General features: G+C 39.0%; 1 protein-coding gene across 1 annotated transcript in view; it reads left to right on the top strand.

Annotated features, from left to right (window-relative positions):
* Positions 1–15,588, top strand: part of MYRFL (myelin regulatory factor like) — a 42,152-nt gene extending 26,564 nt beyond the window's left edge. The window contains exons 14-25 of the mRNA XM_071549960.1: positions 1,435–1,598; positions 2,174–2,237; positions 3,358–3,443; positions 4,223–4,294; positions 4,421–4,478; positions 4,582–4,726; positions 9,080–9,154; positions 11,803–11,890; positions 12,063–12,137; positions 13,103–13,211; positions 15,242–15,316; positions 15,410–15,588. Coding sequence (XP_071406061.1) covers positions 1,435–1,598; positions 2,174–2,237; positions 3,358–3,443; positions 4,223–4,294; positions 4,421–4,478; positions 4,582–4,726; positions 9,080–9,154; positions 11,803–11,890; positions 12,063–12,137; positions 13,103–13,211; positions 15,242–15,316; positions 15,410–15,496 — 1,098 coding nt within the window. The 3' untranslated portion in view covers positions 15,497–15,588. The remainder of the gene's footprint in view (positions 1–1,434; positions 1,599–2,173; positions 2,238–3,357; positions 3,444–4,222; positions 4,295–4,420; positions 4,479–4,581; positions 4,727–9,079; positions 9,155–11,802; positions 11,891–12,062; positions 12,138–13,102; positions 13,212–15,241; positions 15,317–15,409) is intronic.
* Positions 15,589–26,208: the final 10,620 nt, after the last annotated feature.

The raw sequence follows: 26,208 nt of genomic DNA, 5'->3' as shown, positions 1-26,208 counted from the left end.
TGCTGCTTTCTGGAGAAATGTCTCAACTGTGTGAAATTTGCTTTTTTGAGACAAGAATCTTTCTTTTCAGTCATACTGTGCTCCATACTTTGTCACCAGTGAGACAGTAAACCTCTAATCAATCCTTTTTTCCTCCAAAGAGAGTATTGTGTTTTTTTCTACCACCATATGAGCCATTTTCTCAGCTGGTCGAGGCCACTTAGAAGTGATTCATGCAGGATTTGAAAAGAATGGAAAGGACAGCTGCTGCATGTCATTGATATGAGAACAAGTGACCATATAAATGATTTCACAGTTCTAGGCTCAAGGAATTATTCTGAAGTCTTTAGTTAAACAGGCTGTTTTAGTTAAACAGGGTGTTAGTCTTCTGGCAGCAGGAAAGTTTGCTACTTACCACTTATAACTGTTGTCCGATTATGCTTGTACAAAATGCTGTCTGCTTCTGTGGAATGCAGTCACCTTTAAAAGAAAGGTGTGCTTGGCATTTAAAATGTGAAAGGCAAAACTGCTTTTACCTTACTTCTGCATAACTTGACTGGACTGAAAGACTTAGTAATATTAGCTGCAGTAATAGCTTTATCCAAGGTTTAATGGCATCAGTCTGGTTTTACATCAATATGAGAAAGCCATTCTTTCAAACACAGTGATGAAAGTACACTGCTGCCATTCTCCTATAGTAGATTAGTAACAGTTTTTGTCTCAGAAATGGATAAAATACTACCTGAATGGTTGTACTGAGGGTTTCTCCAGCAGCAGTTTGATACCTAGATGATAAGCAGGGGTAGGAGAATTGAAGGCTTTTCCTGGGTAAAATATTCAGGAATAAATGGAGAGTGTTTGAACTGTGTTAGTTGCAGAGGTAGTTGTGGTAATAGAACTTACAAGACTCCTGTAGGAGACTGGAGAGGCTGACAGATAGAACAAAAATATTGTGCCATCACAGCTTGACTTCTGCTTTGTTTTTTTTTCCTGTCTCACTGATCTCTGTGTGATTAACATTATGTGTACAACATGGGTAGAAAGTCTGGCTTGTCTGATCCTACTTAATACCTGTAGGTCGATGGTTGGATGGTTCTGAAATCTATGTTCAGCTGCAGCACTGAAAATCAAACAGCAGATGTCTGTTGTGGCAGTGTTAAGGTTTAAAATTGAGCACATTTTGAAGGTAAAATACGGTTTCAATTCTTGGTCTAAATAGCCCTTTATCTTCTTCAAATTTTTCTGCAAGTCTTCATTTTCAATTTGCTGCAAATTGAACATCTAACAAAAGGGGTTTATAATCATTTGTGCATCTTATCTACAGTGTGATAACTTGTGTTTGCATTTTAAATATACGATGTATCCTGACATAGGTGAGTTCTGTACTCATTTCTGCTTGTTACACCTGAGGGGTGAATACATTGTATCTACTTTTGTCACTGTTTTGTTTCTTAGGACCAGATCTTTATGGAGAACGTTGGTGCTGTAAAGCAGCTTTGTAAAGTAACAAACAACCTCGAAGTCAGAATAGAAGAGCTGGAACAGTGGAATCGGAAACTGGCCAAGCTGAAACGGATGAGTAGTTTAAAGTCAACAGTCAGTGAAGCGAGCAAAGTCAGGTACCTCTGCTAGGATGTTTTCTGGTAGTTGTCACACAGATTGGTAAATTGATCTTTGTGACAGAAGTGAAAACCGTTGAGTTCAGCTCATTTCCAATATTTAAGCTGTGCAAAACTCCTCAAATTTCTTGTATTTTTAAAGTCACTGACAAAATTAATATTGGAAATGGCCGTAAAATTGCAGTAATTTTTGTAATTGCTGCCGTTGCATAAAGCAAGGGAAGATTATGTCCAGTTACAGCTCTGGATTTGGAAATTGGTTCTGAGACAAATCTGCAGGGCTTCTGCTAGAAAAAGTCTTCATTAGTGCTTCAGTGGAAATGATGAGCATTTCCTGTTTCTAAGCCACTTACCCAAGTTTTCTTTGAAGTCAAATGTAGCATTTAATAGTATTCCCCTGAATGAGATAACTGAAGACCTTTGTGCTTGAAATTGAATCTGATGACACTTCTGCCTTTCTCTTTGTATATGTTAAAATTGCAAAAGCAAATGACATTAATAATCTATTGAAAATGTCTTTTTCATTTATTAGTTGCTGAAGCATTTGAATGTTAAACAGATCTCGTCTCTTACAGCAGGCATAGTCAAGCTACCAGTTTTCTGCCATCAAAAAAATCAGTCCCTCTGAAATCCAGCAAGGTGAGTGAAATGAAATATATGAAATATATTTTTGAGAAAGTAAGTATTGAAATATCGGTGAAAGCATTCACATTTGTAAATATATAATCAAACTTCTTATCCGGGATTATTTAGTGTCATGCTAGAAACTTAAGCACTGAGGTAGAAATTATGTATGAGACGTTTCTGCTTCTTGTCTATACATAGTCTGTGTGAGAGTAGATCTGTTCTGCAAATGGCATGAAGGAGGAGGGAGACCAACAGGACAGGAATGTTCAGCCTGTGGTTGTGCTCACACGGTGTAGTGCAGCTTTACATAGAAATACTCACTTTGATTTGGAATTCTGCACAGTGATGCTGATTCTTCCTCAGCTTTCAAACTTGCATGAGTCTTTCACTGTGGTTTGCAGTTATCAGCTCCTGTTTTGTACTGGATAATGTTGTCTTTCATGTGGTTAAGACCTGGCTAAGATGTTGTTGGTATTGCTGAATGACTTCCTCTGGCTGAATGACTTCTTCTTGCCCATATCACGGGATAGAAAGCAGACACCCCTTTTCACAGGAATTGGATGACTTAGGAAATATCTGTTGACTTTTTAAAAGATAATCTTCCTGGTCTGCCAAGTCATATTTTTTCAGATAATAGATCAAATATTCTTTGTGTCATGATGACAATCGAATGCTCCATCATCTAACATCAACCTGTTTGTTTGGAAAGTGCCTTTCTTCTATATTTATACCAGTCCTGGTTTAACATGGTCTGAGCACACACTGAAAATTGCTGACCTTTTAGTTCTGGCCACTGCTTACAGAGTTCTGAATTTGATTCTGAAATCATTCAAGAGTGTTAAAAATGGCAGGCAGAATGGACACGGATCTGTTATTTCCAACTGTCCTTTCTTCCTTTGTAATGTTTGTGCCCCCAGACTGTCAACAGTTCACAGTGCACTCACAGTCTTAGGGAGCCTTTCATTACTGAAGTTTTTCTCTTTAGACACGTACCACTATATAAAGATGACTTGTATGGTTCCTATTGAAGAAACAAAGGTGACATAAAGTTAGGCTATTGTAGTATTTTTTAATCTACTAGTAGTAGCTTAGTTATGTGCTGTTTAAATTACCCAAAACTTCTCTTTTCTAGGTTTGTTTGCCAAAGACAAAAGAATCTTGCTCCATGAAGATGTTCCGGGTGACTGTAGTAGCTTTGATTACTATTATGGCACTATGGTAACAATTAATTATCAACAAGTTGACTTGTTTCTCACTTACCCTTTCTACTTATCTCATCAGAAAGAAGCTGGCACTGTTTTTCTTCTTTTCACCCTTCCTACTCAAAGAACACAATGTATTAAAGTTAGCGGTGAATATGCCTGGTGATATTCGGGAGCTGAAATAATTTTATAAAAGTGGCATACTCATGCGATGGGCACACAACTAATCTCTGTCCATGTCACATTGTATGGTGCACATTGAATATACCTCAGTGGCTTGTACTACAGGTGCAAAGCTGGATTCTGCATGTTTTATGCAATCATCCTGTGCCAAAGAACAATTTCTCATGTACAGAATGATTGTGTTGTGTCAAATGAAGCTGAATTGTTTACTGATGTGGTGGGCAATTCTGGGACTTTCTGTTTAGCTTGTGACTTGGACTTGTGGAACGGAAAGTATGCTCTGGACTTCTGAAATTGCCATTTTCTGTTTCTTGTCCAGGATCCTGTGGTTTACAATCTCTTTGTGAACTGAGTACTTTGAACTGGTGGTCTGATTCTATTTACCTTGGAAAGCGAGTGTATTTTGTTTGACTACAAGTATATGAGCACAATACTGAATAAAAGTATTGATCTAAAACCCATTAAATAAAGCTGGAATTTTTACCAGGAAAAAAATTATCAGATAATTAGCTTATACATTACTACATTGAGATAAGGTGCTGCCAAGGTATTACTCATATTGTTCTACATAAGAAATGGATGTAAATCTACAGAGTAATTCTCTTTCCACAGTGCTTTGACAATATGGAGCCTGTATCTACTTAGCATTCATGACAGACGTTTTGAAAAATATCCAGTTTACAGGCAAGTAGTTAAAACTAGCATTGATGAATTTGAATTAATAGAATTAGTAGTAGATTGTGGACCAATTTGTTTTGGTCCTCAACTCTGATGTCCATTTCTTAATGAATTATTTTTCTTCATCTGCAGTACCTCAAGTTCTGTTCTACTCTCCTCCACCCCTACAACAGGTACTGCGTCTCTGCTGGTCTGTATACACATAATGAACTTTCAATTTCTGTGCTGTTATAAAATGCCAATAGATACACAGCATTTTTGAGAATGTATTTTTTTGTCCTTTAGAATTTCAGAGGGAAAGCACAATTTCTCAGAGCACGCAGCCTATCAGCAGGATCCCTGAAGTGAATTTCTGTGACATTTTGCCTTGTGACAAGGTCTATTGTTGTCCAATTCATCAACCTAAAGTCAAATCTCTAAGTTATGAAAAGGAGAAACGTAAGTTGAAAAGTTAATTTCTATTATTTACCATTTGAGTAGAGACTATATGGAGAGTGTGAGGGAAGGGGCAAGAATCTTTAAAGGTAGTTAACTTCCTACAAAAGAGTTTAGTCCAGAGGATTTAAAAAGTCCTGGTACAACTAATCATCTCTGCAGTCAATTTGTTTTTGAAAAATCTAACCTGGTTACCTTTAAGAATTTGGGGTCCTAAGATGTTTTGTCAGGTGTCACTGTTCTTCCTGGCCATTTATGGTAAATGATTTTGTGTGAACTGGAAAGCCACTAATTCCTTTAATTAACCTTTGCCTACAGTTGAACAGGAGTTGATTGGGGGTAGTATAGAGTTAATTAACAGATGTTTTAAAAAAATAGAATACTTAATCATATTACAGTGTGGTGATACTACCTCTTTTCTATGGGCACAAACAGAATTCCAACTGCCCGAAAACTTAAAACTTACAATTAAAAGTCTAATTGTTCATGCAGGTGTTTTGAGTAGCATTATTTGAAGGCAGAGCTCTGTAAAATAAAATACTTTTACTGTAATGAATTCTCTTTCCCATATTGTCTGCCAGATGTTACATGTGTAATGTATGGGAAGGTGTATTTCTTACAACTATTATAATATTTGTAAGAAAGGGTTAATACATAAAGGTATGCATAAGTTGTTGGAATCTGTATTCCTCTTTGCCAGTCCTTACCATTACTGATGTTTGGAAGCATGTGTTAATATTACTAGACCAGCATCCATACTTTTACTTTTTTGGTCTTGGGAACAATTCTTGCACCATATTTGACAAATTGAGGTGAAATTGGGGATGAATACAGTTCAGCCTCTGAAGTACAAATGTCTGCCAGAGCAGGCATTGCCAATTGCTGTGACACTCTTAGCATGAACTGTTTCAGTGGGATTCACCCACTGGCCATTCTTAATACTGCAGACAAACTGCATGTAAAAGGTCCTTGTGATTCTTGTGATTAGTTCTGCACTAAGCCCTGTGGCAGATGCATCTCAATACTGTGCTTTCAAGAGGTCATACCTAAGAGATTTGTATTCCTCTGTAGCCTCAAAGAATGTTGATTAATTAAAAAGACATTTATGTCATTTATAAATGAGAGAATTGTAGATGGATAAAAATGAATTGTGAAAGCCTTCTGTCCTCAGCTGGCTGCTTTTGATACTAGGTGTAAAAAGAAGATGAGTAAACACAAAGCATTACTTTCCCAAGGTCTTATGCTCCAAATAGCATTAAGTGTGGATCCAAGAGTGAAAAATCAGTACAGTACACAAGCTACTGAAAGATTTCAGTTCTGCACCAAGTTTAATGAAGCTGAATGTATCCCCAGATGGAAGGTAACAATGTCAATGTGAAAACCAAACAGAAGGAAAACCAACAAGCTGTTCAATGTAGCTGCAGCCAAGATAAATGAAGAGGAAAATGTTTTCAGAACAAAAAGCTAAGAGTTAAGTATGGGGAATAAGTAATATAAACAGGGGATATTTTAAACAGTCTGATTCGTGGAAAGGTAGAACTGTTTGAAATTACAGTTGCATTAAATACTAATTTAGGAGTTCACATTTAAGAGACCTTTTGCTGTTTCACAGTGCAATACCTGGATTCTGTGGGTGCAGATGCTACTGAGTTCATCCATTGTAACTCCTAATCCCTTGCATCTCAGCTTTGTTGAGGAGAAGGCTATTAGGAAAGTTCAAGTAGAAGCAAAAGTATTCATAAGCAAGACAAAATTTATTAAACAAAAATTCAGCATATGTTTATGTTGTCTGGCTGAATATGGCCTTTTCCACCCATGCGTCGTTTGTTTTAATTGTTTTTTCTGAAGGATTTAGGCTTTCAAACTCCCATTGATTTCAGTGGAACTAAAGAGTACGAATACCCTACAGCATTTGGGCCTTTTCTGCTCTCTGCTTCCATGACGTTAGTGCTCACTGCTGTCCCCATAATGTTAAGTGTTGCCAATAACCAGGGGGAGTCCTTACTTTCTCTTACAGTGTTGTTTCTCCCCGGTGTCTTTCCCCTCACAATAAACAGTTGGTGAGGGCTCCTGCTGGATTTTGGTCATCCCCATGCATTCACATTTATTGCTTTCAGATAGTAGTTAACAGATTCATGTTAAGATACCACAACCCCAAGAAATCACCAGCAAATTTTTTCCATATTACTTATAGAATATTACAACTCATGTGAATTAAAACCATAAAGTGTTTGAGGGGGAAAAAATGGATACCACATTTATTGGATGAGTTTATCTTAAGCTTATCTGAAGGTACTAGTTGTCCTTATTACATTCTTGTCGTGCTTGTACTTTTATATTTGTTATTGAATTGGATCTTCACACCCCACACAGGCCTTTGAGAAAGCCTTCAGAGTTACTATATATGAAAGAGTGGAAGTTTACCACAATTTATTTAAGGCTGCTGTGGTACTTTGTTAGTTCTTGGTTTTCTCAATTGGCACCTTTTACTCCAGATTTAGACTGCATCAACTTAAAGGACAATGAAATGGTAATTTTATGATGAGTAAAAACACAAGTAAAAATAAAGTTCTCTCTGATTCAGTTTAAATAGATGAAATCTTACTCAAGTAAAACTGTCTTTTTCCTTTTTTTTTAGAAATTCTGATGCTTGCTTAATGCTTTCTTTAATCACCTGCAAAAGAATCACAGTTTTAAGTGTTTAGGAATTCAGTATATTTAATAAATATTTCTGCCAACACTTGCATGGCTGAAATACTTTATCTGCAGGGGGCAATCTTTTACCTTTACTAGGGGATATCATTTTTCCTCTGTTAATGAAAATGCAAAATGACAGTGTTTAATGCATCACTAGCATATCTAGACCATTAAGGGAAATCAGAAAATGGAGGAGGAATGAGAGAAAGGGCAGGCTTTTTCTAGATCTGCCTCAAGACCGCCTGTACCTGTATAAGTGATTGTTCAGTAGCCAGTTTTTTTGGTGTGTGGAACAGTATAATGAAAAGCGACATTAGATGACTATTAAATGCAACAGTTATCACCAAAGCTGGCAAAGCTGATAGATCTGTATGATGAGCTGGTACATAGAATATGGATTCAAGAAATATCTGACAGCACTATGACAGATCCATAGCAAAACACAAAGCAGATTAAAATCCCAAAGGTGATTTTGTATTACATTGCATCTAGACCCTTGGATTTCAGTTGGTAATGTTGTTCCATGCTCTTGGTCACCTACTAGCATGAGAAAAGTCTGGATTTCCTTATTTCCTAATACTGAAATGAAACCCAAATCTGGGCTGAATAACAAAACAGTAAAGCCAATCCAGCTCTTTTATTTCGATCCCGGTGATAACGCATTTTGATCCTTCCTTCTGTAAAATAAGTTTTTATACCATGAAGCAGTAATTTCTGTTCTAAACAGCCATTCTGAATTCAGAATGTTTCCTATGGAAAACACAGGAATGAAGTATTTTGGTATTTTAGAAATGGTATTTGATGAAACCCGTTAGTTTAGGGAAGATCAACATTTCCCAGTGCCATCTTATTGGTTACGTATCCCTGAACAGATTCTTAATTGGCAATTACTGTAAAAGCACAGGGATAGCATTAAACCATTTCCCATGGGCTTGAATGGCTTTTTTGCCTTACCCAAGTTGTACTATGTGATGATTATTCAAAAGACTTTAAAAGTTCACTTTTCTGGAGAAGTTTTGAGAAAGTGAATAGAATGATTAAAAAATTTAACAACTTATATTACCCAGCCTAGTTCAATGTTGGAAGTTACAGATGTGACATCAGTGAACACAGTGACCATGTTGTTAGAGATGTTTATTAATTTCAATTTGATTAGGCATCCTGTCTCTGAAGTACTGGGTCAGTCCTCAGTATTTTAACATCTCATTCAAAAATCTAAGTTGTTCCCCCAGTCTATGTGTGCCAGATGCCTGTTATTACTAATGGTGTTTTCTCACTAAGAAGAAAGATGTGGCTTTATGATTAGATTTGTGCTGAAGTGCATGACTGCTTATTGACTTTCACATTGGCTCTCTGTTATAAAAATTGGTGATGTTCTGTGTGTGTAATAAAATCTTTTCTATTAGGCTATTTTTTTGAAATGTTTTAGATATCTTGTAGATTCCAAAAGCTTGGTTTTTGTTATCTGCAAACTTCTTTTGACTGTATAGATCTTCTTCTGAATAAAGGGCTTTGTATTTTAAAGATTTCTCTTGTGGTTATGCATGCCTTTATCCAACAAATAATTAACGAAACATCTCCTGGTGTTGTATTCATACTTTGCTGTTACATTTGTACAAGGCTAATTTGGGTTGTGTTTGTACATACATCCTTTCACAGGAAATAAAAATGACATATTATCTGAACAAGATCCAGTCAAAAAACCTAATGGAAGACCTGATCTTGGAAATGACTGTAAGTCCTATATTTAAAGTAAATAAAGTGAAAAGGTATACTTGTTTAACTTTCAAGAGCTACTTTTAGGCTTGGAATTCTGCTTAGAATTTAGAGAAGTTTCATTTTTAACTGTTCATTATAGAGAATTAGCACATGGGAATCTATTTCCTGTGAACCACAGGAAACCTGTGATTCACTGTAATTTTCAGTTTATTCTTACATCTTCATTTGTTTTTATAGACATTCTGACTGCCCTCTCTAGAGAGTTCTTAGGCTTGGCTGCAGATACAATAAAATGAGAAGTGACATTTTCTTTGACAGGAGCTAAGATCTTACAGGGTGCCCAGCTGTGCTAGCCCTTTTACAGAAAAATGCTTGAGGATATGTGTGATATTTGTATGCACAAAATGCATGATACAGTGTAAAGGAAGTGTTTGGGGTTTGGCTCATCTCACCTGAGGGATTAAAAGTGTCAGCTACGGAAAGGGGCCATCTCCACCTTAGGATCCTGACACTGTCTTCTTCTAGAGCGGATGGAATGAAGTTCCTAGACACAGACTTTTGGCATGATTTCAGGCTCCCCTTTTAGTGACTGTGCACTATTGTCAGAGCCAGTCAGGGCTGAAAATATTGATTCTTTAATGTAAAGATGAGTATCTGCTGATTACATATGTTATAACAGCATGCTCTGCCACTCATTCAGTATAAGCAGGATTATGCCTTATGTCTTTTCTGTTTATGCGGATCCTCTGTTTTAAGGATTGTTGTGTTTTTTTTTTAAATAAATACTTGATTAAAGATTAGGCAATGTTTGGATGATAAAACATCTATCCACTAGCATGCACTTAAAGCAGGTTGCTACCCCGGGCCATGTGAGGAATAGAACACAGGTTCTGCTTGTTGCTTGGCTGTGCCCCACTGGGATGATCTGCTAAAAGTCATTCCCCTTCTGATGTTTTTTAACATGGGTGCACACCTCAGAAAGGGTTCTCTGAGGCATCACTGTGATACATGTTGTAATGAGATGTTGTGTCATAGGGAATGTTCTTCAGTGAGATGAACATGCTTAATTTCCCTCTGTCACTTAAGCATATTTGTGGATATTTGGGTGCTGAAAGTTAAGTATATACTACCACACAAATTTTTTATGATCAGAGAATATGTCAGCCTATAATCAGGTTTGTCTGCAAAATAGGGAACCATTGCTGTAGAACAGAGGAACAGAAACACAAAACCAGTGTGCACAGTGCAGTGTGAACAGCAAGCTTGGCCTGGCTGAACCAGGTCCTCCTTGTGCTTTCTGTACCACATTGCAAGACTTAGTGAAGGGTCTGGAGGGGAAGCCTTGTGAGGAGTGGAAGAGGATACTGAGGAGAGACCTCCCAGTGTTCTACAGCTTCCTCACAATGGGAAATGGAGGGGCAGGCACTGATCTCTTTGCTCTGGTAATCAGTGATACAACCCAAGGGAACAGCATGAAGCTGAGTCAGGGGAGGTTTAGGCTGTGTATTAGGAAAAGGTTCTTAACCCAGAGGATGGTCGGACACTGGAACAGGCTCCCCAGGGAAGTGGTCATGACACCAAGGTTGCCAGAGTTCAAGAATCTGGACAGCACTCTCAGACACATGGTGTCCTGTGCAGGGCTAAGAGTTGGACTGTATGATTCTTGAGGGTCCCTCCCACTCAGGACTTTCTATAATTCTATGATTTAAAATATCAGCAGCTTGATGCAATAGGCAACAAGTGCAGCTGTTGGAGTGCAGCTGTCTGCTGGTGGCTCACACACTCCCTCCACACCTGGACCTTCCCCAAACCACTGGCATGTCAGTCTAGTTCCACTCAAAGGCATTAAACCTGTTCAGCCCCTTCTGTTTAAGGGCCCTCTGCAGTTCAGACTGAAATGGGCTGGCTTAGGGGTCAGAGGTGCTGCACTGGACCTGCACTGATTGAATGCTGTAGATGTAATCCAGAAGAAATAAGCCTTTCAGGATGCAGCACAGTGCAGTGATTGCTAGGGCAGGAGTGAAAGCAGAAGCTGTGCTGCTGTGTTAGCACATTGGTTCTTGCTGCCTAACCCTCTGAAGGGCTAATCTGCCTTGGGGAAAATCAATGTCATTGTGCCTATACTCTTCATCTCTGTGTAGAATATTACAAAATTCTTGCAAAACTAAAAAGTTCCTTAAAGTTCAAGGCAACATTTTATGAAGCAATTATAATATTCCTTAAAATTGTGTAGTCTTGCACATAGGATTAGAAACAAGTTTTGTTGCATACCATATTATTTCTCTCAACAAAGATGATATTTTTCAAATTAATGGTTACTTTCATGATCATGGTTTCTAGTACATTAAAATGAATATTGACACATTTGTGTTCTACTTGGGCTGCCATCAAAATTACCTTCAGTGTCTGCCTAAAAGAAAATAGTACAATCTTAAGTTCCCAGGATATTTGTCCTTGCAAACGGAACAAGGATCTTATCTCTCCTGTGATGGCAGAATGAAGGTAATCAGAGGCTTTTAACTGGGTGCTAATTTACACCTGCAGCAAGTCCTGCAGTGGCAATCAAGGGAGTAGGTGCCACCATATTAACTGCAGTTTTATTATGCTCTTATCTAAGATTTATGAAATAATCAAGAATAAACCATTATTGTTAATATTTTTAGGGATTGATACAACAATCAGTTCCATACAGATTTTGGAAACTCAGCAAAGCATTGACAATCGCTACTGTAGTAAAAATCTGCAGTGCAGGTAGGTAAATTGTTTTATTATGCTGTGGTGGAATAAAATACTGCTAATATGGCATGGCTGCTTGGCTGGCTCCTGCTCACCTCTTTGTCTTCTAGCATGCAGAAGTCTTTGGTACCTTTTTCTGTTTAAATTTAAATGCAAATCCTTCGTGTATTAATGCAACTTTTTTCAGCTCTGGAAATTACAGCTACGTTATTCCCGTTAACAAACACACACCCGTGGATGTAGAAATCTCAGTGGAAATGAAGTAAGTACAATTAAAGAGAATACATACAAAAGACAACAGTGGTTTGTTATTTGATAGAAATTCTTGCATGATGTCTGTTGTGACACAAATTTGTCCTATTCCAAGGAGTGGCATAAATCTATGCACAAGGTAGTTCTTCATGTAGACCTTTGGGTAGATCCCTTGCTGTAACATAGGCCCAATACCATTCTCAGCCCAATGACAATTTCACCCATTATTACAGATATTAAAATCTAGAAGTCTTAAGGTTTTATTCTAATAATCATTTGAGCAGACATGCATGCCTATATTGTCAATATTGTGGCCTGTGAGCTAAGGATTTGTTTGTTTTTGGGGGGTTGAGGGTTTTTTGGTGCAGAGAAATACAATTAGCAACATACATCAGTAACTCCAGAGAGCACCTTTTTTGGGCCTGTTGTACCAAGCCCTGTAAAGGACATTCTTGTGCAGGAACTTGTAATGCATAAAATTGTGACTTACAGCAGAAACAAACAGCAGACTTATTTCTTGCAGCAGGCATTTTCTCCTCAAAAGCCTCCCTCCACAGGGTTCTCCCAGAAGTAACAATTTCTTTCTTTTGGAATTCTTCTCTGAGAAAGGCCAGTGATAGCCAGAACAGCTGCCAAACCATCCGCTTGATGACATTTCATGACTCCTCTCTCTCCAAGAAAGGGCTTGCCCAGTCTTTTGATTTTAAATGTTATCCTTGTAAACATCTGCCTTTTGCAGATAAGAGGAATTCTAATGGTACTCCTGAAGTGTCTACTTGTTTTCTACAGCTTCTGAAAATTTGTCTTTTAAATGTATGCCAGTATAAACTAGTACTACAGCCCTCTCATGTAGGGATTAATACATCAAACTCAGAGTTTCACTGAGTATGAATTTATTTTGAATACTCGTTTAGTGGAAACAGATTTTATTTTTAATAAAATAATTTTTATCCTTATTTTTCCTCTTTATTGAAGCACCACAGAGCCATTAATTATATTTCTCTGCAAAGTCACATTTGGAAATTATTGCTTTCATTATTCTTCAAGCCAAAACAGTAGGAAGGATTTTCTAGAAACCACACAGGTAAGACTTTCAGAGCAACACTCTGGCTTCCGAGGATAATTTTTATAAAATTAATGGCTGCAAAATTCTGATCTTGGTTAAAGTGGTAGAAATACAGTAGTACTTTTTGTCTCTCAGTCATAGCTGGTTTTGGCATGACCAAAATGAGATAATCCTTTTGTTAGACTCAATTTTCTGCTGACTTTCATTAAAATCTATCCAGTATTTCTCTGAAAAGATAGTTTTGGGTCTTCTTCAGCCTAAGCCACCACCATAACTCATTATAGCTCCAGAAATCACTCAGGGCTTTAGGAGACAAATTCCTCCAAAATCTCATCTATTATAAGGGTTTCCATTATTATCTTATGGGTAATGAATTCCAGTTTTAAAATCTTGAATTTACTGGAAACAATGGTAGTATTCCCCTTTATTTCTGAGTGAACAGGAGTTTACCAATAAATCCCTCTAGGGAAAACTGTGCATTTTAAAAGCAAGAGTTGTTTACATGCCATTCTCTGGATTGCCCCAATGGGAAAAAAAGCTGTTAAAACATATTAGCTTTTCCCAGTTTAAAAAAAAATGTAGTGACCAGATCTTGCAAACTTTGAGCATCTCCAGTAAATTGATGAAGGCTTTAATTTATCTGCAAATTTCCTGGAAATATAAGACTCTTCAAGGCCTCCATTTGTCAATGTTTGCTTGGAAATGTTTATTTTGGCTAAAACAGTAGGAAAGGCATAAACAAGGATATGCTTTGTTTATGTCACAATGTATGTAAACAATATCACTTCTGAAGACATTGTAGGAGAAACATCCCTGAATCTGGCAGTAATTTCAGAATCTTCTTTAGATTTCTAATCTGTGGTGCCATACATAATATCTTCTTAATTGATTTTAAATTATTTTATGGTGTTTTGTCAAATCAGTGCAGCTGAGATACCTCTAATCTTAAACAGACTTTCTGATCAACTTTTTAAACGTCTTTGCAAAAAGTTACAGGCTTCTCTGCAACTGCAGCAAAGCCATCAGAAAGCCAAAATTTCCCAAATTTTGACCTGCTTGCTGTCCTTCCAACAGAACTGAAATTAAGTCAGACAGAGAGAGTTTCACAATGCATAAATGTCCTTGAAGCTTAGTGACAAAACTGGTCAAAGAGATTTCATGTGTCAAGCTGAAATCCACATCAAAAGACTAAAGCTAACAAGCCTCCAGCAGCAGTGAGCATTCAGGTTTGATGTGACTCAGAGTAGAAATGCTGCCTAGTTGAAGAGGGTTCTTTCAAGAGGATTTTCCTAGGGATTGGAAGGCTTATTCCTTACCAAAAGGCAGGACAATCATTTGGACTCACCAGTCTCCTCTAAATTTTACCATGTGAACGGATCATCTCCAGCAGAGGAGATGCGTCAGAAGGTGAAGGGAGGAGAGAAAGATGGAGTTGAGGCACTAGAAACTGATGAAAGAAAAGTTACCATGGATCATTAGGTTAAAGAGAGATGAGGATGGGATTTTGTTTTATTCAGTGTAACATAAACATTTCTGATAGAAAATAAATTGTTTCATTTGTAATGAATGAAAAAATAGCATGAAACTTTACCTGTATCTGTTTTTGAACTATTAAGTGAAGACAGTACCTGTATCTTTAGAATGTATAGAGGAGCCTTCCTGTTTCTGAGGACTACTGAAGTTGCTGTTCCAAAATCAGAACTGCCATTTGCTACTATTACAACTTAAAGCTCTCAGGCCACCTGGCACAATCACTATTTATTTGGGGATTTGTTTAGGAAACAAATGAGGGAGTTCAGTTATTCAGAGTCAGCTGAGTGTCACTGGGAGTCAGATGCCTTTCAGTTCCCATGCAGGGCTGCTCAGAGCAAACCCACATTTGCATGGTTTGAAGTCAGCACTTGGTCTTTAAATACTTTGACTATAGCTATCGAGGCTTGTTATCATAATCACTTTGCACTACATTTGTCAATGAAATGGTTCCAGAGCCTTCTCTCTAGTTTAACGGGAAATAAGGTTATCTACTCTCTCTCTCATTTATCATCTAGGGACGTCAGCATATTTGGACTCTCCCCGTAGCCAAGTTGTATGACAGTGCATACTATTTCCGTGTAGCCGTACCGGTAAGGCTTTTCAAGTGGAAACACAGCAAAAGACAAACAGCCTTTGAACTGAAACAACATAATATATGAATCTCTCTTATTTTTCTTCTGCAGGGTTTTGCTGGCTGCTCGACAGACCCTTATTTTGCTGGAATTTTTTTTACTGATTACCACTTCTACTTTTATCGGCAGTGTAACTAAAATGTTGCCAAACATTCTGTACTTAGGGAAAAGGACAAGGAAACCCTTAATATGAAAAAGAGACCTGTGAATGACCCTGGATATTTTTTTAAACCTCTTGCTGATTTGCATGGCATTTTCTTGTTTGTTTTAAATAAAAAGGGTAGAAATATAAAGTGTTTGACAACAACCATTGCTCTGTGTTTCCAGAAACAGTGTCTAAAAGGATGGTAGGTGATGAAATATATGATGTGTAAATAAAATAATCCTACTGATCATAGCGACGTTACATGATACTGTACATATAGCAGACAAGAACAAATGGGTAGAAGCTCTGCTCAGCTGAGGTACACTCCAGTTGTCAGAAGATGGGAAGATGATAAAAAGTTAGTTGCAGTTCAGGAGATCTGCTTCTGTCCTACAGGCATATGCCTTCTTTTAGTATCTGCTGCCCTTTTCTTATATATAAATGTATTTCTTTTTCACTTACAAAACCAAAACCAAACAAAGCTCTAAAAGAGAAATGTAACACTGTGTAAATGGCCTCTAAAATAAGCATTGTGAGTTACAGAACAACAGGTCAATTCAGCAGCCTGTGTAGGTGTTTCCATTTCAGAAAGCAGTCCCGTCATTACCGTCACAGTTGTTTGCTTTAATGATGCCACCGCTGTTTGAATGAGGTGTGTTTCGTTTGCCTTTTGTGTTTTTTTTCTGAAACTGTACAGCTGGAATGAACTATTTAGTCTTAAATTCAGATTATTTTTTCTTGGTGTTTGTGATTTGTGTTAGTGTGATCAAAGAACAAAAATTTTGAAAAGAATAATGTCTTGTCTTCACAGCTTTCTAAGTTGCATATGGATACATTTTGGAAGGGAAAAACCTTTCTGTTTATATTTAGGAAATACATTTGTAAAGAAAAGCTATTTGAATGAAATTTCACTTTCATTGCTCAGAAAGAAATCAGAGGTAGTAGTCAAGTACAGTACAAATAGTGTTGGGTATATTCAGGTCAATCCTTTATTTTGCATAGATTAGAGAAAATAAATATGATGGAGAGACTGTAGGGTTTTAAAGATTTATAATGTAAAAGTTACATTTGAAGAACTGTTCTCTGAATGAAATTCTTTATTTAGCAGTGAAAGCGAAACATTAGGAAGAAAAATTCATGTCTAAGAAAGACCTGTCAGTCTTTGTAAACACCAGTGTGTCTTAATTGTATATTTATTGCCTGACAGTGTGATGGGAGTGTTTGTTTCTGTGCTTTCATGAGGCCTTTCTTTTGTCACTGTTTTGGGATTTCCTTTAAGGATGTCTTTCTCACTGATTCCTTTTTAAATGTATGTGCTTCAGTTGAGGTTAATTGCAATGTTTGGCTTTTTTCCTTAAATGACTCACTAGTTTGACCTTAAACACAAAGGGTTTTTTATGTGTGCTGGGGTTTTTTTGGTTGTGTTTTTTTTTTTTCTCCTGGGAAGTATTTATGATGTAAACCACGTGTTCTGTAAGATCCCGGAGACTAACTAGACTTGGAAATCTGGATCTAAAATCATCAGAAGTTTGTGCCTTTAGTTTTTTGTGATCCATACTTGTGGTAAGAGTCAACTAGTCACAGATAATAATGTGTGTGCATTTTGAAGAAAAATTATGCCTTTTTAGATCCACCTGGTTTTCATCACACTGTTCTGGATACTAATGCTCTTCCCAGTGGCACAGAGCACTGCAGCAGGAGAATATAAACTTCAAGTGTTTCCTGTAATCAAAAAGCTTTCTGTGATTAGAGTTTAGTGTGAGATGCATGTGGGACAGCAATTATTTTCTTTGTTAAAAAGCTTGTGGTGATTTTATTACACATTACTTTGCCCACTGAAGAATTTTCAACTAGTGTTTTACTCCTGTCTCATGTTTGTAGTAAGATACTGTTGAAGATTTCATTCAGATTTAAGATGACATGTTGCTGTGTGAAGGCTTTGTTTTATTGTCTGAGGTAACAAATACCTTGGCAAAAGCTAGGGAAGAACTGACAGAAATTAAATACTTGGCATTAAAAACACAGTGGCTGGATGGTGTTTAGTTGCTTACTGGGCTTAAACTGTAACACAGCACCACCAGATACACAGTGAGTGACTGACATACGTGCCCAGATTTTGGTCCATTTTGGAGTGGAAATATGGAAAATCGAGGAATGACTCTCACATATCTGCCGAGATTTTACTTTACTATGTTTGGGGAAGTGGAATTCATTTTAACAACACTGGACAGGTGACATTCTTGCCCTTGTTTGGTCCTTTTCCCTTGTGTACCAGAACTACTGTAGAAGAATGACACAGGGAAAACATGGCCAGCAGCATTTTTCATCCTGTACAACAAAAGGAAGTATGGATTGACTTTTCCAAATGAAAGCGTTCTAAAAAGTTCAAGCATGGCAGTTAGGGGTTTGTGGGGTTTTTTGCTATTTCTGTGTCCTCAGTGATAAAGTTACAACTTTTTTTAATAGTGGTCATTATAATTTGAAACCATTTTTGTGATACTGAATAATGAATTCTTGATAGTTTATGCACATTCTATTTAGAACAGGAAATTCCCTTTCCCTTATCTATTTTTATCACAATGTGGATGAATCGTATGAGACCTTCAGACATCCATCACTGGAATATTTGTCTAACTTGAGAGGAAGCTGAGGCAAAGCAAACTTCCAGTCTGTGTGACAGATACAGCCATAAATTTCAAGAGGCAAAGGTAGGGCTGGAAAGGGTGATCTAGTACCATCTAATCTGCTTTTCAAACTATGCTGCACATACCAAGAACATGATGTGACAATTCACATTTTACTTGACTGTAACACAAATTACCTCGCCTTGTTTTCACTAAGTTTCATCTAGTGGTGGCAGTGGTGTTTTAAGTGAGAGTCTGAGATTACTTCAAAGCCCAGAGAACTAAGGGAAGAGACTGTAAAGGCTGAAAATCTTGCATGGTCATCCCATGGAAGCCAAGGACAAGGCAGATGATCAGAATCAGTGGTTCTGAAGTGTGAGTCTCCAGCTGGAATTGCCATTAGCCTTCAGGCACAACCCCAGCTGAAACTGCAGACAGCTGTAAGCAAACAGGCATTTTGGTCTCTGACTGCAGCTCATTCAAATGATTAGTTCAGAGGAAGCCTTGGGGTAGTGAGGAGGGTATCTGGTGAGATGATATGAGCCCACCCTGAGAAACTAGCAATCCCAAAGCTGCATTTGGAGCCCTCCAAAGCAGAGGTCTGCAGCAAGATCTGGAGGTGAGCTTTTGATTAAGTCCTGCTTATCTACATTTTTCTAGGATTTTAGCTTGCTTTATAGAACTAGAAAATTACTTTCAGTAAGATTTGCTATTGCTGTTCTGCTCACAGTGCAAGAAGTTGCTCACTCAATAGTCCCTGACTTCTTAAATTACAAATCGGTTGCCCAGAACCTGAGTCAATCCAGCTGCAAAATGAAAACCTGATTTTTGTCAGGTTTACTCTTTCTGTTGATCTGAGTGCTGCAGTGTGTTTAAAATAAGCCAGTTAATTGTAGGCATAGAGACTAAATTCAAGATACACAAAACATTAATCATAATTTATTTTATATGATATGTTGCTTTATATGAAGACATGACTTCTATGTGACATTATAGTCTACTTGGAAGCATTGAACACAACTGATGGAAACTCATTATAGAAATAATTTACTGACCTTACCTTCATCTTTGAGTAATTCTGTTAATGTTCCAGTTAATATGTTCTACAGGGAAACAACTTTCTTCAGATTTGTGTCCTGGCAGTCTGCTGTTGCAAAAATCCTGGCTGCTCTGCTGGCTTTTGTGAATTGGTCCTCCACAAGATATTTGCTTCTTCCCCTGTTCCCTACCTGTTGTACAAGGCAAAAGACAGGACAGGTTCTAATTTGAGTTCTGCTCATTCTTGTGGTGAATAGCTGGCTGCTCCCTCACACAGGGATTTCCCACCTGTGTTTGGAAATGTTGAATTGTTCCTGTCTCTTTTTGTAAGCACCAGTTTTGTACTTTTTCACTTCTTGGCTTCAGATTTTCTTGAATCTTGTATAAACATAATGAGGCTGAGCCACTATCAAATTTGATTGTAATTGGTTAACACCTTGAAAATATTAGTAAGGAGAACAGAGAGGTTGATCAAATCACATTGTAAATTTTATTTTCTGTTTAAAGCCTAGGATGCAATCTCACTCCTCTGTAGACCTGGGGTCACTGATGAAGCCTTCATGCCTCCATTGCTCACTAATAAAACTTTGCTAATTGTGCTTTTCTTCATGAAAGGGAAGAGGATCTGGAAATGGGTCAGTGTTGTAAGGGTAAATGTATGAGACACACTGAGATACTCAGATGTTTCAGGTTCATATGTTTGGAACTAATCAAACAGGTCCTGTTGTAGTAAACCACTGTGCTCAACACTTTTGAAAAATCAGAATCACAGACTCATTCAGGTTGGAAAAGACCTCAGTCATTGAGCCCAACCTTTGATCAAACACCACTTTGTCAACTAGACCTGGAGCTGCAGTTGCTGACTATGACCCCTGCTCTTAAAATCATTTAGCTGAAAGAACAGTGCTTTCTAAGGAAAGACCAAAGCATAGGCATGTCCCAGTCCTTCATTACATATATTTGTCCACTGACTTGCTTCCCTTCCTGCTAAGCCTTGGGAAGTGCCAGCAGGCTGTCAGTAGCAGATATCCGCAGCCTTGCTGATGCACCCAGGGTACCTCGGGCACTGCCTGGAACGTCAGCAAGATTCAAGACCTGTTATGGCACTTCAGTTATTCCCAGTGCATCTTGTCCAGGTACAGTGTAGGTTAAAAAAAAGAAAAATTCATACACTCACAGCACTTTGCTCACTGATTTCGGCATAAATGTAGTCTCTCCCCTCTCCAGCTTCACCAAATAGCATGTTTTCTGTCAAAACAGCACAAGAACGAACATTTTCAGCACAAACCCTGACAGGTTTTGCAGTAGCAATCCTGACCCAATTTTAACCCTGGTTGCTATGGCACTCTGCAGGCTGGGCAGCCAGCAGGGCAGGGCGATGTGGCAGTGGCACACAAGCCTTTTGTTGCTCCTTGGCCTGGCTCCAGCCAGCTTGTTTCCGTCCTTCCCCCTCCAGCTCACAGCAGCTGGCAGCAGCCTACATCTGCTGACCAGGAGCAGCAGGCAGGCTGCAGCCTCTGATGGCTCTCTGAGTCAGTGTCCTGGAGGAGATCCTTTCTCCCAGGCACCCAGAGCTGTGCCTCTGCAGACCCACCCTTTCGCTGTGTGCCCCTGTATCAGAATAGCCTTCATCTTCCTGCTTCCAGGCTTTGAGCAGGCTCCCTCTCCTCATCCCTCACTAGTTGCTTTCCAGATGTCCATTTGCTTTACTCCCTACAGAAAAGGAATCGTCACAATACTTTTAAAGGATGAGATCTAAAATGGGTCATCTTTTAGTAACAGGTAGAAAATTACTTTTATGAACAGGATTTGAAACACAACTCATTATTTTACAGGCAGGTGTTTTAATTTCTAGTTGATGTTAAATATATCACAGTTGCCTACACACAATAATTACAAGCACAGGATTTGCAAATTTAAGTTTAATATTAATTTAGCTGGTAGACAGTCTGCGAGGTAATCAGTACTTTGCATTTTTCATTCAATCTCAATGTTACGCTTTGCCTCCCACAACATAATCCAAACCACAGACCAGCTGGCTGTGTTGATTAAAATCCTTTTTCTGCTTTTTATTAATCTTCATGGTTTTGCCCTAGAATTATGAAGTGGTCATGGTCTATCAGGAAGGAAATCTGCTGGGCCAGAATGCAGTATTTACAAGTTGTGATTTCTGCTTAAAGCATATTGCTGATTCCTGAAATAAGATGTGTCCTGAATGCTTTGTCATATCTGCAGAGCTTTACATGAGTTTGCAACAACACTTTTTGTGTTAAATTACTTACAAATAATTCATTACGTATTTGGCTGATACATTTCCTCACTGAAAACCTGGATTCACCATCATCATGGCTCAGCTTCATGAACGCAGATTTGGGAAGGGCTCTCCCCACGTGGGTGTGCCCTTCCAGCTTGCGCAGTGGATTTTTTAGGTGAGGCACAGCGTGTGCAGAACTGACCACACCATTTAACTCCTCAGGTTCATCTGCCATGGCCGAGCGAGCTTGGACAGTGACAGTGAAGTCCTCAGGACTAGAACCTACAGCCCCTGGTATTGCCAGGAGGTCTCCCATCCAAGTACTAACCAGAGCCGACCCTGCTCAGCTTCCGAGATCTGACGGGATCGGGTGTCAGGGAAAACTTAGATTAAGGGAGTGTCATTAGGGGATGGGGGTGACAGAGGACTTTTGTTGTCAGTCCTGCATATTGGAGGCATAGAGTCATGTGAGCTCTTCATATGGACCCTCATGGCCTTTACCTTGATGGTAGATGGAGAATGGAGAAAGTCAGTGTATTGCTGCAAGGGGAAGCACTGATTCAGGCACCAGAGGTTCCTCAGGATGCACAGGAAAGGGACAAGAATCATTCTCAAATGGAACATGATGGAACAGCAGGAAGAATGCTGTGATTCCTAAAATTAGTCCAAAGGTTGCTGGGATATAGCTTTGATCTTCCTTCCTCTGTAAACCTTCCTTTCATAGAGGCTGTCTGTTCAGACTGGATGAGATTCACTCCAAATAAGTAATGTACTCTGTGTGTTGCTTTTTTGTAAATAACTATTTGATCACAGTGCTTTTTTTAAAATTAATTTGATGTGATGACTAGGCAATTACTTTAGCATGTATTTTTTCAATTATCTCTTGTTAACAAAATGAGGCACTAACTAAGCATAGTCTATCTTTTCTGATTTCTCACAATGTTAATGAGAGACTGAAAATTCTTGCTGAGATCTTTGGATATCTTTGCATCTAGTAGTGGTTAAAGTGGTTATATCCTGGAGCTATGCCACCTATATTTTGGACAAGATCATACACTCAAAGATGGTACTCAGTGAAACTGTTACACAGATAGACAGATCTGCCTACAGGTCTTTGCTGCACTCTTCCCTTCCCTGCTGTGTTGCTCTTGGCGACTATGTCAGTGCACACATGGAGAACACAAAGCAATGATGAATGCTTATAAATAATGCCCACAAATACATCAGAATTTTGTTACAGGGAGTCCAGTTTGGTCTTAGGCTTTACACTTCTCTTTCTGTAGTTGTACTTAACTGCAAACACCTGTTTTACTATTCAAAATAAGTTGCCTTTCAAATGTCATACTATTGCCATCTACGTTGAGCTTTAGCAAGGGGCTGTGGGATCTTCAGGTTAAAGAGTCAGGGCTTCAAAGTTTTCTAGCAGCTTTTCTCCCTGAGGACTGATATGCCTCAGCTCAGCATGTCTTTCACAGTTTCATGGGTGAAAGTCCTACAGCAGAGTAGGACAGAGATGGGCCATGAAGGTGTGAAATACCTGCAGCATTAAAGCCATGGCCTTGTATGACATCAAGATGAAGGAAGTTTCCTATGAGCCAGATCAGCTGTGACTTGAACTGTTGAGCACAAGTTCTGACTATCTATTTGAAGCTGTGAATAGAGTTGTTCTCTGTCTTATTGTGGATGTCGTAAGCCTTTATAGGGGGCCCCTTGTGAGATGCTGGAGTATTGTATTAATTATTGGCTCAGACCAACCCAAGTGTGTGTGGGGGGTTTGGGGGCAGCAGGGACAGGTCAGATTTCATGAAGATGAGGTTATGCCCTAACCCACACCACAGCCCCTAGGAATCTCCTTGGGCAACCCCAGGGCAGCTGTCAGTTGAAAGCAACCCCAAGAGCACTCCCCCATAACCACATGCCCTTATGTCCCCAGCCCAGACTCTGAATGGCTGACACATTGGGATCACTGCTCCCCACCCTGTCCTGGGCCCCAGAAAGGCCAGGGGGCCAGAAGGCCTACCTAGGGTTGGAGGGGCAGGTGGCCACAGTGGGAAAGCAAATAAAAGCACTAACATGTGTCCTCCATGTTGCTCAAACCCTGCCATCTTCCTGCACTCTGGTTATGTTGGATCTAGGGGTGTTAGCTATCATTTTCTTTTTTCCTCTCTCTTTCTTCACTTCTTCTCCTAACCTCCTTTCTTAATATTTTGGGTAGCTTGGGACTGGATGGGTTGGATTATGCTAGATTGCATGGGTTAGCATGTGTTAAGTCAGTTCTTTGTGGAATGCTTTATTTTGGTTGAATGTTACCCTTGAAACTGTTGCCAAGTTCCCTTATTTTCTAAAATTTACCAGCAAAAGTACCTTCTGAGAAAATGCGTGTAGCATCTTCTCCTTTGCATTTTCTCTTAAGATTTAAAAAACCCTGAAGGCTTTCTAATAAATTCAAGGGGTGAGGTTTTTGTACCCTTGTATATTTTTAAAGTAAAACCCCTTTAATGAGCTCATAGTTCAGGTTCTGGGGTCTGTTATGGGTTTAGCACTCAACCCAAGACAGGGTCTTACACCCTTTCCTCAAAGTCATGATTCTCAGTTTCTAGGCTGGTTTGGAGTCTTCTGCAACCTATGATTTTGTAATTTTAATCCTTAAAAAGCAATTTCTTTTTCTTACTTTAGGGAGTCTTGGCTACAAAGAACATTCAGACTTCCCCTCTTCCCGATTTACTTTTGTCAGTTTTTTAGGCATTGATAATGGTTTTTGAAGCTCTGATTTCTTCAGGCAAAGAAACTTGGACTAGCAGCTTGCTGTGGTAACTTCATTGCTGGTGAGCATCACTTGGATAGCTGCTGAAGTCTCATGGGCACTACTTAAAAAACCAAACCCAAACAGCTACTGGGTGGGGCAGGTTAAATGCCTTCTTTTTTCCCTCATGACTGTACAGCTCTTACCTTTATTGGACTTTTGCCATTTCAGGTATTTAGTAGTGCATGGAGCTGCTGGGCTCTGGCTGCTGAAGTGACTGGTAGCAGTATTCAGTTCCCCCTGTAGCCTCCTGCATTCCCATCCAGCTTCTCCCTACAGCATCGTGGCTGAAGCAGCACAAATTCCCTTCACAGCAGTTGTCTTATCACTTTCCTTTGTGGTCTGCTTGCTTTAGGGATCTAACTATTGCCTTGTCTCTTGGTAAATATCATCCCAAAAACAAAAATCTTATCCTTATCTTACAGAGATGTTCAACAGCTTGGGATCTCTCTGATGGCTTTTGTGTCACTCCCTCCTTCTGGGCCATCACATTTGTCCCTTTACTTTCTCATGTAAATCTGTCTTCCAGGTCACTATTTTCTACAAATACTAATCTAAATCATCAGAGTCTGAGCCATGACACCATATATATGTTTCATGAGTGTTTATACCACTGTGTTGCTTCTTCAACATCTTCTGTGCTTGTGGATAATCTTACTGATGTCAGTTGGTGCTCCAGGTAGCACTGGTGTTCCTCTGGGAACATACAGCAGACCTTCAAATGCTTTGTCCATATGTGCTCCTTGGCACAGAGCACAAGCTGAATGCTTCACAAGCAGAAAATAAAAAAAAAATGGAGAGAAATTATTAACAAAAAGAATGGAAACTCTTTGTTTCTGATTCACTTTACTGTCCCTTAAGGATTTATTTTTGCATTGTTATGTGGCTAGATGTGTTTTTCAAGACAACAGAGTGACATGAAGGATCTTACTTAATTCATCTGTCTTGGCAAGGTTTAGTTTCCTTGCTTCTATTCAGGCAGCTACCAATAAAACACATTCTGTGTGTTGGTTTATTTATTTAAACTGAATTAGGTATGATGATAACACAAATCAAAACAAAAATGGTCTGTGTATACAAGAGGCAACTGATGTTCTGTTTCTGGAGTAAAATATATGTAGAAATTTTTTTCTTTCAATGCAGAAAAAATTTAAAAAAAATCTCAATCTGTTGAAGTCAAGCATACTAAAGGAGACAATTGCAAGAAGACCCATATGCTGTACATAATATATGATTTCTTTCTCTTCCGTGTCTGCCCTTTGAGAGATGAAAAACTACAAGGGCTGAAACTGAAAGCATCATTAAATGTTAATCTGCTTGGGCTTCTTTAGTGCTAGCGAGGTCAAGCTCTGCCGCAGAGCACAGTGACAGATGGAGCATCCTCTGTGAAATGACGCCGCGCTGCCAAACGCCGCCGGTAGCGGCGCGGTCTGTCCCGCACACGTGCTCTGGCTGCCCCCCATGGGCTCCAGGGCTGGGAGCGCTCCCAGGGACCCAGCCCCCCGTGCGGGAACACGGTGGCACGGGCATGTGGGGCGGACACCAAGTCAGGGGGGACAGCCTGTAGATTAGGGCCAGTAATGAGCTTTCTGCCTCTCTGAGCATATTGTAACCTGCAGGCAGGAAAATGCGCTTTTTGAAAAAGGTTTGCCCTGGCATAGTGCTGAGCTGAGGATCTCTAAATCACTCTGAAGGGTACTGTGCCTGCTAAGCCTGGCTCCTGTGTTTTTCATCAACTCGTATGAAGAAGGCTTAAATCAGGGGAACTTACCATGTTTGCAAAATTAAGTTTAAAGCTCCTGACTGACAGGCTTAAGGGCTTTTCCCATAAAGTGTAAAGCTATGCTGCAGCTTAGGCAGAAGGATAGGTTTTGCTTGGTGTCTTGATACATCTGCTTGTGACCAGGCTCCCTGCTTTACTCTGTTTTTGGCATCACCACTTTATAACTTGCTAGCTAATTTAGTCATGAGGCTGCTGTCAGGAAA

Source organism: Pithys albifrons, chromosome 3 (genome assembly GCF_047495875.1).
Source record: "Pithys albifrons albifrons isolate INPA30051 chromosome 3, PitAlb_v1, whole genome shotgun sequence".
Classification (NCBI taxonomy): domain Eukaryota; kingdom Metazoa; phylum Chordata; class Aves; order Passeriformes; family Thamnophilidae; genus Pithys; species Pithys albifrons.
The sequence above is the reverse complement of the archived record's forward strand: the minus strand, read 5'-3'. Positions and strand labels throughout refer to the sequence as shown.